Below are 18,050 nucleotides of genomic sequence, written 5' to 3' on the forward strand. Positions count from 1 at the left end.
ACAATGATTTATGGATCAAGTTATGAAGAGAAAGGTGTTGGGATGAGTAAATACATTCATGTGCAGTCCATATAAACAAGCAGTAACTTTAATAAAGTAACGGTGTAATTTAAGTTGACATTACGTATGTGCTATACGATGTTAGTATTTAAGATTAATTATGATATTGTTATATATAATCCTTTTGTTCTTGCCAAAGTGTTTTAAATAGATACTCATTTGAAACGATATAATATACCCTCGAGCTGAATCTTGAAATATGATACATTTATTGCAATTATAATTATCTAAGTAATAAATGTATAGTACCTATAGCTTACACACTTACCTATACCTTGCTGTATTACAACTATACGCTGACAAACGTATACTATTTTACTATTTATTTGTATTTTATATATAGGTACATAATTTTTAATTGGCCGTCATTCGTTATTCTTTATAGCTTTAATAGCGCGTATTGTATGAAAAATATAGTATTAAAGTATATGATTTATATGCGTTTATTGTATAGCGGTTAGACGACCGTTTAGATGGTTTTAAGGGTTTGTTTAGAAGTTAATTTGTGCAATATATTATTTTTAGTTAAACCGCCGCCAAGAAAATATTATACCTACCTATATAATATGTGTGGCTGTTGTGGAGTGTACACTCTATATACAACTACAAGATATTTATTATGATAGTTTATATGTTATTAAACGACGTCGTACCGTTTGTTTAGTTTCAGATGAATTCTCCGAACAACCTATAAATATGTGGGACTGTTCGAGTTGCGGAACACGTCGTCTGGTCAACTTGCTCGTCTTTACCATTTTGATTAGTTTGTCCGAGGCTTGGCAACAGAATCTACCGCCAAAGAACAGTGTCAGATATGGTGAGTACAAACATTTCGCATATTTACCTATAATATTATATTGATTTCGCTAAATTGTAATTGATATCCAGTAAGGACAAAATAAGATTAGGTATTAAGTAACAATAATTAATATAATCTTTATTTCGAAAATTAAATTACAATAATAATACTAATATAGTAATATATATATAAGTGTTTAATAATTATATATGTACTGTATGAAACTAATATAGTGAATTGGTTAATTCCTTTTTACATAAAATTAAAGAAATTATAACAATAGCTAATAGCTATAATACTATTTTATAATGAAAATTTAAACCACATACACATGGACCTATGGCATTTGATTATGGGAAGCTGCCAAAGTGTTGGTACACTAGTAAAATTCAAATACTTTAATCCAAATGCCTTTGCCTAATACCCAAAGCTCTATACTAGTCTCAAATGATACTTCCCACAAAGGTATATCCACCCAAACAGTAAAGAATAGCGCCAAGATTTTTTACATGCGCACCCAATCTCTTCCACCACCGCAACCCCTTGATCTCATAATTATTTGTTTCCATCACTATACTCCTAGTGACCTCTGCAGAAGGTGCCCAAAATAAACGTGGTGTCATATTATTGTAATTACTTAAATAACTCCCAATTTTATATGTTATAAGGTTCCATCAGGCCGAAATGTTGTATATTTAATTTATTTTATACTATTTTTTCTAAAATATTTATAAACACACATCATTTGTGCTTATTAAAAAAAAAAAATAAACAATTTTTATTTTCATCAATCACCATAAAGCATCGCAACATTTCCGGGTAATCAATCTTATTGCTAAATAATTTATACAGAAACTTTTATTAAATCAAGTCCTAAACCTTAAATTAAATTTTCATTAGCCAGATAACAATGAGACATTGAGACCTTGTTGTGTTTTTCTCAATTGAAAAAAAACAGTAGGTAAAATATTATAGCAATATACCTATCATTTATATTAAAATTCAAATCTAAACTATTGAAATCTTTGCAGCATTGGTTGAAATTAACATTTTAAAATACGAAATAATAATATTTTCGTCGTTTGAAAATTAAGAGAAAAAATAAATATTAGAGATGGAACAATATAATCCGATGGCAAGGATTTGTTAAACAAACAATATGCCTTTATTAATTAATTTTTAAAAACTTTAATTCATTCAACAAATTTGGGTAAATTCACTATTATACAATACATAACATATTATTACATCATACAATAATTTACTAATGCAATATGATAATTATTATTATTATATTGTACTATGTACCTACTTTTATACTACGGTGCTCATCCACAATATATTATAATTATTGTGAAGTATAGACAATAACGGTCGGCCTCGTATATGCAAACACTGTGCCTGTGCGGTACACCGAAATCGCGTGGCACGCACCGATAATAAGTCGACCGAAACCCAGCCATACCACCGTGTTACCCGAGCGCAGTGGCGATGATTATGACACTGCTGCAGTGGAACGAAAAAAGTGAACGGTCAATGTCTGCGTTGTATTTTATAATGGATAAATAATATATTTTATATCATAATTCCCCAAATCTCACAGTGTCTCGATATCCGTAATATCATCTGTGTCGGTTTTTTTTCCGTTTTCTGTCCTATATACAAATTCATATAACATATATGATATATATATATATATATATATATATATGTGTGTGTGCGGTGTGTAAAGCACACGACGATGCATTATAATACATTACGCGCGTACATCACTGCAGCAATACGATATCACGCGTGCGGTCAGTACGTTGTCGGAACTCGGAACGACATCGTCTCTATCGGGGTTCAGTGGTCATATATTATAGCGTAGGTAGGTAAGATACCGAGGTATAATATTATTGTTATGTATGTACGTGCGTGCGTGCGTCGCGGTCACCAGTTTTTGGGAGGTCTTTTAACGACAGAACGACAGAAAAGTAGAAAAGTAATAAAAAAAAAAAAAAAAACGAGACGTCCCAAACGTGCGCACAGCGGTTACGTATATTTTCCCCCTCGTCGTGTTGCATCGGTTATTGTACACAAATCGTATATTATGTACACATACCGTGGTTGTAGTAACCTGTGACGCCAACCACCTCGCCCATAACAGCTCTTGTGCATTGTTTGTTCACGACATTTGACACGGAATAAAATATATTTATTACCACCCGGTGTAATATACATTATATATTGATATATCTTAACATCACATTATTTGGCAATAAGGTTATTATATACCTATATGATATATTGTTATATTTAGGTAAAATATATATATATATATATATATATATATATATATATATATATATATATATATATATATATATATATATATATATGGGTAGATGGGTAGGTATATATAAGCTACCCCCGTCCTACTGCCGTGAGGATACTCGGGTATTGCCATATTGGGCGTTTACATTTTGGAATAAATATTTACCCACTGTTTATGACTGTTCAGTGATAACAAAAACTTAACATTATACTCGTTTTGTACAAGTATAGTATAATACATCGCGGTATATGACTTGTTCATATTATGTACTACGATCTTCTTCGAGACGGTTTTTACTTTTATTATCTGTAATTCGGTATCTGAAATTCTGAAGTGCTATTGAACAATAACATTATCGAATTCGTGAACACGCTCTTATAATATATCTGTTTTATTATAGTTTAACACGTTTTTTAATTATTTGTAATTCGTAGAAATTTCTAATCGAACAATATAATTATTTACCAAACGTCTAAATGGCTCGTTTGACGCGAGAAGGGTAAAACTTATTTTTATTTTTTATTTGTTATGACAATTTATTAATATTAATAAGTTTGTATAAATTATTTCGAATTTGAAGTGTCATCATTGCGTATACATTATTGCTACTGACTTCAAAGTTACACAATATTAATGACTAGGGAAGATTACCGCGAAGGTTATCTACATCATGCTATATTTTTACAATACCATGTTGAATTAGCATGACTGTAACGCTATATAGTATATTGACAACATATATTAGAGAATACATATTTTATTATAAACACAAACAGTGAATCGCTAAATTATAGTTTTTACCGTGGCGTCCTTCAAATAATTATAACATAATTATTGCCTTTTTACCAATCACATTTTTTTGTTTTAAAATATATATTTATTTACCTACGCATATTTTACGCTGTTTAACAACTAATGTAATTTTTAGATTTCCTTTATTTACTCAATTTTTTTAAATCAAATATCGAATGTGCCTATAGGTATACCTATTACGGTTTAATTATTATTGCATTATTAAAATGAAGCGTGTGTAAATGTTTAGCGATACAAAATGATACTGACAAGACGAATTTGTTTAACACGCCAATTAGCTTAACTAATAACTTGTACGTATTTATTTATTTATTTATTTTTTTTTTTTGAACCAATTTTTATATAATATATCATGAATTTGGATCAGGTTAATGTAGTTGATTTCATTAAACAATTATATTGCCCTATTCCAAAATAGCCATAAGGTATTATCGTCTGACATAAAACTGGTTACACGATAAAATGCTCGATTAAATATCACACGAAAATTATATCGTCTATACGACAGTACCTATACTCTACATTGTAAATTATCTGAATATCAATGCTTCAGGCCTCAAAAAATGTCTACAAAATCGGAACTTTGACATGGTAATTTATCTACGACAAAGTATTATTTTTTTCAAAATATATATTATATAGGTATAATGTATATATATTATATATTTGTTTCTAAGTATTATTTTAGTATTTGTAAGTTTTAATAGAATTAAGCCGGTTTAAGTGATATTTTATGAATATTATAAAGTAACAAAAAACTATGTTACTGTATGAAATAAGTATCTGCATTATTTAGTATACTATATATAAATGAATAGGAGGCCCTTTAAAATCATTTATGTTTTTTAATTCATATTCATTTTTAATTATTTTATTTATATATAATTATTATATTTATTTTTTTTATAAACTTTAATGGACCAGACTTTTTGATTATGCTACAGTTATGATGAGTAAGAAAGTGGTGTTTGGGCTTTAGATTGTCATTAAATAGTTCTACATAATATTTTAAGCTATGATACTCTATTTGATTATTTTGATTATTTGAGCTACATTCGGATTTTGAAGACGGTGTTGAAGACGATGAACTAAAATCTGTATTCTAGTTCTACATTGATGGTCATAATTAATAATATTATAAGTATTATAAATTATAATAAATAAAAGAACACGGGTACCTCAAAAGTAGTTTGCCACTTTATCAGATTATGTTAAAAAATTATGCGTTGTTCATATAGTCTTCAGATAGACATAAACTATTCAAATGATTGGAGTTCATGAACTTTAAACTTTTGACATTAATACCATGGTCTAAAAATATTAATACCTACATATCAATGACGTTTGCATATACAAATACACAAATACACAATTAAAATTAATTAATATATAATATATTTCAAGTTAAACTTAGTACTTACTAATGAACACATTAAAAAAACAGTCTCTTTTCAACTCAATCAGAGCATCTAATAAGGTACCCGTTTCTATATTGAATACTTCTATATTTGCACTGAAGGTATTTAAATCGTCCAACTCATTCAAATCATCTGCAGAACCAATAAGCTGCAAGTCCGACATAATTTTCAGCTTCAAGTAAAGTAAAAACCTAACTATATCTAGCTATTAAGTAATAAAAATATAGGTAGGTAATTACTAACGTTGGTGTTCTTGAATTTAAATTAATTTGTGTACATTAAGTATTAACATTTAACGAAAAACAACTTTACGCATTAACACTATTTTATAGTATAACTCGATACCTTACCTTTAAAACGGCAATCACGAGATACATTATAATGCATTTAAATAATTAAATGCAAATTGAAAATTTGAAAATGCGAAACAATCAAACAAAGAAGTAAGTACGGAACGCCTATATGCAGTATGCTGTATAATGATTGCCACAAAACGGTTTATGTGTACGCACAGTGGTCGGGGACCGGGGTTCACTGTGGTGACCAGGAATTCCTTACAATTTATTAAAAAATCTCAATTTTAATTTTATTGACAGTACTATCTGTTATCTGTTTCAATTCTGTTATCCATAAACTTAAAAGTAAATTCAATGAATAATTTCTTTATTTTAACTATATTATAAGTTATCGTTTTAATTATATTTAATTTAATTGGAACAATGTAAATTCTATCTTTGAATTAATACACGCATTTACTTTATGAAATTAACTATGTTATAGATTTTAATACTTAATATTATTAATTTCTATGAATAAAATATAATTCGATTTTTTACTTAACATTAAAACAACGAGTTAAAAAAAAAAAGATTTAAGAAATTTAATATAATAGAATTTAAATTGTTTTAAAACAGTTTATAATAAATTTAAAGAAGTGCTTAAAATAAATAATGTATGAAACGATTTATTTGAAAATAGGACAAGTTTTTTTTTTCTGAGTGTGATTTGGAAAATAGATATAATATAATATACATAATTTAAAGAAGAAAATACATTAACCTATGTTATATATTGTATATTGTAATGTATAGTACCTAGCGTAGGTCCTACACTCTACAGTATTAGGTTTCATAACTAATGGGAGACATTAGGAATTTCTTAACTTTCTGTTCCTTCACATTATGCAGCAAGAAATAAAAGTTTAATATAATATATATTATACCTAGTATATAGGGAATGGAGTGCGATGACGCCATGCCGTTATTCTAGAGACATCCTGTTTTTTATCGCATTGAAATATTGTTTTACGTTTAATTTCTACACCGTTTCCCGACTGTCTTTGGGCATATACTATTCTTCTTTAAACACAATCTATGCGTTACACGCGTGTGTATAATAAAAGTAGGTATATAATCGATTTTGCCGCGATACTTTTATCTTTCATTTGTAACTCATTGATTTGCACGTACTACGATGCCGCACCATATTACAATGGCGGAATACTCGTGTGCAATATCATGTCTTTTCTTGTATAGATATAAAATAAATAGTATTATTGTGCAGTATACACACACACACACACACACATATATAACGCCGGAGTCTTCTTACTGTTTTTGGTTGCTGCTGCACAGAGACTTGTTCCAAAATAATAATAAGATGAATAAATACGAGGAGAGAGGACACCACCGGCCGGTTTGTTGTTGGCTTCAATCAACTCTTGTTACGCTGCATTGACCTGAATTCGCCTTTCGTATGCGCTTAAATTAATATATATAGTCACAAACAAGCGTGTGCGTGAGCGAGCAACCTCCGTACGAAGCGTTCTAGACGACACGTCGTCTCGGAAAGGTCAACGCGTTTTGAGGATTTTGATCAATCAACGACGACGTCGCGTTCGCCGAGTGTATTATGCGCAGAGCGTATAATATAGTGCAATGAATGTATCAATGGTAATGATAATTGAATAATAATGTAATAAATTGTTGACGACCGTTGAAGACCGCCCGAACGAAGCGCACGAAGTCCGACGACGAAAACGCGGTGACGATATACGTATGATAAAGTCAACATCATGGTTGTGTATACGCCTATAGATCAATGTATATAATATTCAAGCATATGACGTATAATGTGCAGACCTAAGAGTCGCGTTACGCAAACATGTACGATGATGATGGAAGTTTTATACTCGAATTTTCGATTACGACATTGCAGCGGAAGTATATACTTTTATAATATTACAGCAGTTCTTCGCGTATAAAAACGGAGAGTTACAGCCACTGTGATTAAAAAACAAATATCTATATTATATTATTATCCTCTCTATCGTCGCCGCCGCCGTCTTTTTCCTTAACATAATATCTCGTATATAATATACAGTTATTTTATTTTAACGTCGTCGCTATTACCGGTTTGTCCGGTGGGATGTCTCATTGACGGCGGCGGCTGCAAACGAAATAGTACATTATCTATAAGATTTGTTTTCAATTTATTCATATAAGTCATATGTGTGTGTATTTGTATACAACGCGAGATTACAATATTTCCGGAGTTCATAAATTATGAACAAGCGTAAAATTGAATAAGAAAAAAAAATAAATATCCTACCTCATATGAATCCTAATGAGATCTCCCCTCCATCACGTCATTTTTTCGCACGTTGTATATTATATAATACGATAAAATTATACTTCTCTCTTATGGGCCGTATATGCACATGAGATAAACAGGTTTTTTTATTACTATTATTATTATTGATACTTTTTGGTCTCAATCCAAGTGGTCGCACTTTCGAATGGAACTGATCAACTTACTGAAATCATGCCACTGCTAAAAAATACACATAATTGTTTTTCTTTTATCACATAATTGAAAACGAAATCTGCTCAAAAGTAACTCGAAATTCGTACTTATTTTTCATGTTATTCTAATCTGTTTTTGTAGTAATACAAGCCATTCGGAACAACATAATAGTCAATTATTATTAAACTATATTATAATTTATTGATTTATTGATGACTTATACATTATAGTAATAAACTTATACAACGAATATACTTATAAGAGTTTTAACTTACTTGAAATATTAATTGCTGAAGTTATACTATATGATAAAACACGCCATAGTTTTATTGGTACATGTACTCTAATATGTTAAAAACTATTATACTGAGTATGTGGTTAAAGCTTAAACTTGTTTTTACAGTTTACAGTTTACTCTATAGTTATATTCTTTTATCCGTGATATTTTATTTAACATTTTGCATAATATTTGAATAATTTGCGTGTGAACAAATTCAGCACGTACACATATTATGTAGATAATAACATTTTAGTTATAAATTAATTTATTAAAAAAATTAGGAAAAAAAAGTTATCATTTATCATTTGTCATTTATAGTATTCAGAAAACTTATCTAAATGGGACTGAAGACATCACGAACTATTATAAAGAAACTATACTTTTCGTGGGGTCCTCCGCAATCGTTGGGCAGGATAACAAATGACTTCAATTTCTCTCTTCATTAATTTAACGTTATTTTTGATGCGTTTATCTTTAACCATAATCTTGTGACGGGTTGACGGGTTATTAAAACCCCACCAAAGTCATCCTGACTGGAAGCTTTTGATCTTGATCATTATCGGCTGTACGGTGGTAGTCACGTATATAATACAATATTATGAAGGCTACTAAAAAAACTAATGTCGACTATGCAACATCGTAATTTGATTTTTTTTTTGATTTTATAATTTTTAAATTGTTGGCATGCAGTATGTAAATATATAATATTACAGCTCCGTAAGTATTACTTAGTGTAGTGTTCAACAATTATTTTTGATTTATGATAAATTATGTTGAAACTGAAAAATATTATAAATTTGTACAACAAAACTGTTGTGCTGAGAAGTGACTCACGTTTATAATCTTAAGTGTTCATAAAAATAATTATAATATGCATTATTATATTATATGAACACAATTAAAGATAATACAATATATGTTATCAACTTACAACGTAAAAAGCTGAGTAATATCATTGTAAGCCAGTTGCAGTGAATAGACTCAAATTATTTTTCCAATCCATTTTTTAAATCAAAATGATTTTTAGTATTAATAACTTATAATAACATACTTATTATATTTTAAAACGCTGTTCAATCAATCAATTGGAACCTTAATAATTGTGTTTGCAGTCGATTCGAGACTTAATACCTATTGCTTTACTTGCGATTGTAATATCTATAAATATATAAAACAAAAATTACATAACCGTATATTGTATACTTTTATTGTAAATTGTATTCTTATGTTACATACATAATAATCCATCGCATATTCTAAGACGGTTTTCATAATATATATATATCATGTATAAACGTATAGGCAATATATATTATTATGGCGAAGCTGTTATGAAATGTAGAAGAAGAAAAATGTATAATGATTATATTGTATATAATAACTCACTCATTTTAAACAAATTTCATATGAATGGGTATTGGGTATATATAATTAAAAAATGGTTAGAACTATATTAGCATTTTAAAACTATTATACACATTACTCGCATGTTTCTATATAATTTTATGCAGATGTGTTCACATTACATACGCAGAAAATCGTTTGAAAAAACATCATTATTATTATAACTAAATAGTTATTAGTTTCTAATAGCAGTAATAAGTTATTACTGCTATTAGTGCTATTAGAATTAGATTATAACTTACAATACCCAGTTATGAGTTATTGTGAATAATTATTTAAATTTAAGTCAAAATACATTCATCGTGAAAACTACAATATAACAGTTAATTCGTGTAACCCATTTGAGATTAAAAAAAAAAAATCATGCACGCGTATAGATTGTATATAAATAATCAAAGAATGTGCACTAACTGAATGATATGTTAAAAATATGTTCGGAATTCTTTGGCGGTTTTGTAACATATATATATATATATATATATGTGTGTGTGAATGTGTAAATCTTTAATACAATATGTTATTATTATTATTATTACTATATTTGTCTACTCGGAAATACGACTGATTATTTAGTTCTTTAATCAAAAATAATAATATTATATACATATGGGTGTGATAAGCTCTTGATTATTTATAGTTTTTTAAACACTTATCCGCCTGATACTATTATATTATATATAATAGTCCTTGTATTGCCGCTGACTCATTTTATTTAAATAGTTTTTTAAAATTATATTTTCCGAAATATACATTAACGCAGTAATATGATACGTATGTTTCATAATATGTAATATTATGTTGTTACCTATATGGATATAAGAAATGTGTTCAATGTTATATGTTTTAAGAGGTAGGGCAATTGCCTCCAGAGGTTTGGTTAGGCTCAAGTACTGAAGTATAAAAGTCAATGTTTGTAAATTACGATGTTTTCATTTTTACATTATTGTTTTAAAAATTTAATAGTATACTCTTTACCCAGAATATAAATTCCAGTCCGTTGATCATACTCAAGTCCTTTATATTCAACACGATAGTTATATATTATATAAAAAAATATATTATCTCTATTGGTGTCCCCAATTTTGCAGTTATGTATAACATTATTTTATAGTTCAGTTTTTTATCCATAAAAAAAAAACGAATATCATACGAAATAATGCACGAAAGAATAACGGAAAATACTTCAGATTTTCAAATGGGTGATTTTATTTTTCAATTTTTAATAGTATACAATTTATAAAAACGTGATTATACTTAAACTTGTGTCAAAATGATAAAGCTAAAAAAAAATAACAATAATAAAAATAAAATTAGGGAGAATGGTTTTTGTGGCTGGCTACCACCACATCGTTCGTTAGATAATAATGAGACACGATTTAGCCTTGTTCGCCGTACATACTCTGCAGACGTCAAGGTTCGTCCAGATATATCGTATGATATTAATAATATATACAGCACACACGAAAGAGTGAGAAAGATAGGAGAGGAGAGTTTTCGATGAAAAACAATAGATTAACAACATATTATTTAATAACAGAAGAAAAAACACATAACTATTAACGGCCACATGCGCGTTGGCGGTGGAGGCGGTCCATAGGGGTGATGGAGGAGTTATAATTTTTTTTTTAAACTTCGTGATCTCACGCAGGGATTTAATAATTTATTGCCAACGTAAAATTATTGGCGTCGCAAGGTAAATAATTTATATATATATATATATCCGCATGCATGATCGTATACCTACGAGTGTAGTATTCCCAAGGTTCATTATTGCATAACAATAAATAATAAAACGTTATAATCCAAAGGAGAAAAATATATTTAATATTATATTTCTGAGCAGCGTGTGCGTACAATACGAATGCAAATCACAGTCGACTTTCATAAAATGCCCAAGAATATTTATAGGGAAATTGTCTTTCGTTTGCATATGAATGGCGTACATACACTTAAGAAGAGGTCGTTCGGGTAATGGTAAATCATTCAAGGTTCCATGTGTGTGTGTGTGTGTTTTTTTTTCAATATATAAACACGAAACTTTTGTTGTTTAGATATTGACGTATAAATATTATATATTGATTATATACTGTTATATAATATAAACATTGTATATTATAATATTGAGTTTTTCGAATTTGTATTTCAGGCGCATTCAATTCCGACCAAATATTTCACGGCAACAGGACCGCCACAGACTACTTCAAAATACTCCTCCAAGATCAGACGACGGCACTAATAGGATCCAGGTACTTTATTTTACCTCCACCCTTTGTATTATTACATATGCGTGACAGGCCGTGTTGTGCACGACTAATTAATAAAAACACCGTCATAACGCGTGGGATATGTGCGTAGTGGTTGTAGGTGTTATGGTGGATCGATTTTTTTTTTTTGCCGTGGGAGGGGGAGGTGGAGGCTACCCGGTCGATAAGTCCGTAAACGTAAACAAAGAACCAATATACCTACGATGACTTGGCGTTAAGACAGGATACATGCTCCGTGAACCATTTATATGTTTTACGAGTATTATTATAATACTATACTAGTAGGTGGGTACACTTTTTGACTGTTTTCTTATTCGGTTTCAATTTTATTAGTCGGTAACACAAGCATTACTACAACGTCGTTAGAAAGTATAAATAAATATAATTTAAAAGTCATTTAGATGTACACATATATATACTATATGCATATTGAGGTAGGTATATCTATCTATATAGTGTGTGTCTGTGAATTTTGAAAAAATTCACATGGTTCAGAAACTACGTTCAAAACTCTATGAAAAAACAATTTATGCTCTACTTATACATTTTTATGCTGATGTTGTATTATGCTTTTGTTCCGGTCGCGCATTTGTCATCACAGACTTCGAAGTTTTGACTTAGTTTTTAAATATTTTTAAATTATTTCCTATCCTCGAATCATTTGCTTACGTTTACATTCACTTTACGTCTACATATTATAATTCTAATCCTGCATTTTCGCATAAGTCACTTCTATAAAAGTTAAAATCTTTTGATATTTGAAAGTCAATGCGGTTTACAATTCTTCAGGAAATGTTATAAATTGTGTACCTACCTTTTAATGTATTATTTAAAACACAACATAGAATTTTTGATACGTACTATTTCCGATACATCGATTGATCTATAGTAAAGTGATACGAATTCTAACAACAGATTGAGTTTGTCGTCAAGTCTATTTTAAATCAACTTTCCTTGCTTTATCATTTAATTTTGTTATAAATACACTTTAAAATTTTAAAATTTCAATATTTTTGTATAAAATTTAAAAATGTGCTAATGTTAAGTAAATTTGTCAATAAATCACAGTCTGTTTTTAGAATTATTAACGATCGTTTACTGAATCAGTTGGTATGTTAAAATAGAAAACGTCATCTAAATTCCTATGTTGCGCGTGTATAAAACAATGCTAGAAAATCACCACATTCAATTCCCTTAATGACCTATTGGATGTTTCGTAACATATCTTACACAGACTTTTTTAAGAGTTGAAAATATATCAATTTATTCTGCCTCTAAAAAAAAAAAATTAAATGTCGTGGGATATACTTCAATAATATACTTATAATATTTTGAACACACTGTTAACAAATATTATAATTTATTTGATTCAAAAATTTTACTTACTATTTTTATTATTTTACATCATAAACAGATGTTCATTACAATATAAAATTTTAATTATGTTGAATTATGCTAATTAATTTCCACAAAAAAAAACTGTATATAGTACCTATATGAAATAATTTAAAAAACGTGCAACAATTATAATCTACCGAATAATTAATATGTTTTTTATAGTTTTATTATAAACCAATTGGTTTTGAAACTTGAATTTAATTCGCTATTAAATCGATTAAGATCATATCGTTTAATAGTTTTCAAATTAATTATTAGCAAACCTATAGGTATTTGAATTTTGATTATGATTTTCGTTAATTTATCTTATAAAATATTGAAAATAATTTACGATCAGTTTGTGTAATGTAATTAATACTTATAATTGTATAATTATTTGAATTAAATATAAGTTTCCTAACATTCTAAAGCAAACGTAATTTTCACGTAATACCAGAAGTATGTAATTATTTTTAAACCGTACAATCGGAAATGTTAAACAGTTCAATAATTGAAATTATTTATTACTATACGTAAAACTTAAAAACCAAATTGTGCAATGACTATTCATTTATCAATAATGTATATCGAAAAATCGCACTCTGAGGTGATTTAATTTTATTATATTTTTCCGTGTCACATAGCCTTTCGCATACATTATTATAATGGCGTGCAGGAAATAATTGAAAGTTTTTTAATTTCAGAAATGTACTTTACAACATCAGTTTGGACACCATGAAGGAAAATCACGTGAGTGAATTAATTTTCGTTATATTTAGTTTCACCGTAAAATAGGGTGTAATGTAGGTATATAACGTATATGATGTATTTTTATTGTGCAGCTACTAAATAACGTTAAGACTTGTATTTAAACAATAGTTTGGACAGACTAATATATCAAACCGGTGGCCACAGTCGTAGAGTATATACAATAATAATATGTACATTGATAATATATAGTGAAGTTCGACGCGTTTTGGAATTGTTTTTCCGGTCCGTTGCTTCGAGTTCTTTGTACTCTTGTCTGGTTTGGTCACCTCGAACGAAACAGTGTATATATAGGTATACATAATATGCGGTTAAGACGATATTTTCTTTAAGTCGTCCTCCCATTCGTATGCGTATAATATATATATATATATATATATATATATGGGTATATAATATGTAAACCGGTGTATGTATAAATGCACTGTTTTTTCTTTTACTTTTTCAATTTGAAATGTATTTCATGTTGACCGGCTATATAACGGATTTGGCCGTTCAGTTGACTCGAATCGTCATGTTATAGAGTGACCTGCCGGAAACATCGTTTTACCAACTACTACGTCGTAGTACATAAATACCGAATCACCAACTGAATAATAATACAGCGAATATATGTCATCTGAATAATATAAATAAATGGTCTCGACGTTACATCGTCAATATACAAGTGCGTAGACAGTTCTTACGTATATGTGGGTACTAAAAGACTTATAAATCGCATATATTGATAGTACCTAAGGGCGTTTATTTAATTTTTTGCCATAATAGCTGGTTTACGGTAATTTTCAAAACCAGTTGTATATCAAATTTACCAATCGTATATATCCATATTACGTATATATATATATATATATATATATATATATATAGGTAGGTACTCGTAATATGTAAAAGTTTGTTTTTAAAATTAAGAAATAACAGGTTTTTATTTATTAAGTATTTTGATTTCGAAAAAAGTATAATATTATTATTACGATGGCACCTACTCCATGAGCAATACTCGAAGAGCCCAAGGTTGCGTTATTGTAATTTTTAATCATTATAATTTATAATATTTATAATCAATAATTTAAATGCTACTTAATTTTTTGTCCACTTTTTTTCTTTTGCAATACAATATTTTGTCTTAGACACTTCTGTGGGTGATATTTGTTCATCTTGATTTGATCATATAATACCCTCCAGATAACTTATTTATTATGGATCATCCTTATTTCATAACGGTTATACATTTTGAAACTAGTTATAAATCTTATGAAACCGACAGATATTTTCCATTAACGTAGTGAAAATTAAAGAAGAATAATATTTTACAGCTGCGATCAGCTTATTTCGGGTTTGAAAAATTTTAAACTATTAAAAGATAAGAGAATAGTATAATATATTACCAGATATATTTTATGTATTTGCTTTCTTTAATATTTTTTTTTAAAGAAAATCCAACCCATTTTATTGTACAGTGTTCATCCATAATAAGTATAATAAAGGGATTTCACTGGGCTCACATATGTAATAATCCTTCTCAAATTCTGACTCACAGTAATCCATTTATTTATTCTTGTGATAAACTTAATAAACAACAGTTTTATTACATTAAAGTAAAGAAATGATAAAATACGTTACACATTGTGGATAATTTGAACATTCAAAGATATCATGTTGAAAATAAACTACAAACTTCTAAACTATTTAATGTTTATTCTCTTGAATTAAAAAATAAAACGATCATATAAGTAAGTACCTATAGGTTTGTTTTAAAAACAACATTTTATTTTTCATACCTTCTTCGATAATATAAACAACATATTTACTTTCAACTCACACATAGGTACTAGGTATCGTATTTAGACGTTCAAATTCTGACTTAATTTGTTCAAAAATTTGTTTCAAGAACAACTATTTACAATGAATATTGTATGTTTTACCTTTAGCTTTTTTAGACTCTATTGAGTAATTTATTTGACGTATATAATATAATTTTTAAATCATTTTAATTTTCATTGATAAAGTTTAGTTGGTTATTTATAAATTAATCTATTATTGTACCTGTACTGTATGAATTTTCGCAGCATTGATTACGTTGTATACAATCTTATTCACTTGTATTAGATTATGATTAAGAAAAATAATCATTTTTTACTCTCTCGTGTTCACATTTTTTTCTTTCTATTGTTATGGTCCAAAAATACATAATTAATAAATACCTAGGCAAGTAATAGTTTAATCAATAACAATGGAAAACAGCGGTATTGGTGAAAGAGTAGGGCACGTGTGGGCCTTCTTTTGTTTGGGTTCACTAGCGTGTTAGCATGTTCTGGTTATTTCGCAAAATCTCCTGAACAATATAAAAATAATTATTATCTAGGTGTTGAATGTATTTCGAAGAAACGTTACATTGTCCTTCTAATTAATGGCTCGACGACGAAGGACCTAGGGAGTGGAAAGAAAGAATAAGAGTGGGAGATATGGCATTATAAGTAGTACCACTGGGTCATTTAAAATATCCTTGTTAAATACCAATTAGACCTCAGGGTCATACTGGGTGGTGTAAGGTGTTGTGTCCGAAAATCCGCTGGGAGGGCTTAAATGCTTTTGATGAACAAATTATCAGCTACGGTTTTCGCTTAAACTAACAGTAGAGTTTTATTAAGATTGCACGTATATACATGATAATGTACACGCGTGTTATTAAACGCCTCGAGGGAAATGTTTTTATTTTTACTATTATTATTATAATTTAATAATAATACTTTTTATGGATAGAATTTCCGGTAGATTCTGATGTCATAGTTTTGAAATGAAAGTAATGTAAATGACCGTATATTTTTACCTTATGCGATTCCCGTTGACAAAAAAAAAAAAAAACTGTTGAATGACTGTGTGATAAGAAAATAAAAATAAACTTAACTTGCGCGACAGACATCGTGGGCAGACCGGTAGTATTTTGAATGTGACAACACATTTTATGATTGATGGGCTCTGGTAGTAAATTACGAATTAAACGTCTGCTGCGTATGGATTGCATAGTATAAATATATAAACCTAATATTATGTAGGCATGACTAACGTTTTGGAAACAAGCCGCTTTCTAATAAATTATAATTTCAATTGCCCGGTTAATGCATATCCACAACAGTTTTCATGAATATCGGTAATGTTATTAGTACCTTGCAGAGTAGGTTTGTGTAACAATTCTCTATTTAAAAGATGAAGAGGTAAAAACATCGAAGTTGAAATGTTTAAATTGTACCAAAAACAGTATAAGATTAAAGGTTTCGTCGTATTTGAATTAAGTAGGTACGTGTTAAAGTAAAATTTGACCTTTTATTTATGTAACTATTCTAAATAAAGATTCCTTTGAAAATTTAAATAATTTTAAAACTTACAATTTATGTTCGTTTTATGCAGACAAGACTCGATGGAATTGTTAAACTATATAATTTTGAAGTATGTAGTGTAGGTATGCTGCACGCGTTAGGATTATCATAACTTTAATTTTTTATCTGCAAGATGAATTTTGAGTTGAGGTTTCTTTTTGGATTTTTTTTTAGCCCACAGAAAATAATTATTTGTTTTACTTTTCTACCACGTAAATTTAACTTTTGTGATCTGTTTACAACGTATTTTTTATGAAGACCTTAAAGTAATCTTATTGTAAAACTTATAAGCGTGTTGTTTGTTTTTAATTCTGTTTCAACATGTTATATAGGTACGTAAAGTAGGTAAACTTAACGTAAATTAAATA

General features: G+C 28.7%; 1 protein-coding gene across 2 annotated transcripts in view; it reads left to right on the forward strand.

Annotated features, from left to right (window-relative positions):
* The window catches only part of LOC107169717 (semaphorin-1A-like), a 66,390-nt gene that overhangs the window by 40,053 nt on the left and 8,287 nt on the right, over nucleotides 1–18,050 (forward strand). For both annotated transcript variants that reach the window (XM_089218783.1, XM_089218782.1), the window contains 3 exons: nucleotides 725–877; nucleotides 12,043–12,142; nucleotides 14,242–14,287. In XM_089218783.1, coding sequence (XP_089074909.1) covers nucleotides 757–877; nucleotides 12,043–12,142; nucleotides 14,242–14,287 — 267 coding nt within the window. In that variant the 5' untranslated portion in view covers nucleotides 725–756. The remainder of the gene's footprint in view (nucleotides 1–724; nucleotides 878–12,042; nucleotides 12,143–14,241; nucleotides 14,288–18,050) is intronic.

The sequence above is a fragment of the Diuraphis noxia genome, unplaced genomic scaffold, assembly GCF_037042655.1.
Source record: "Diuraphis noxia isolate RWA-SAM2 unplaced genomic scaffold, SU_Dnox_SAM2 contig0002, whole genome shotgun sequence".
Lineage (NCBI taxonomy): Eukaryota > Metazoa > Arthropoda > Insecta > Hemiptera > Aphididae > Diuraphis > Diuraphis noxia.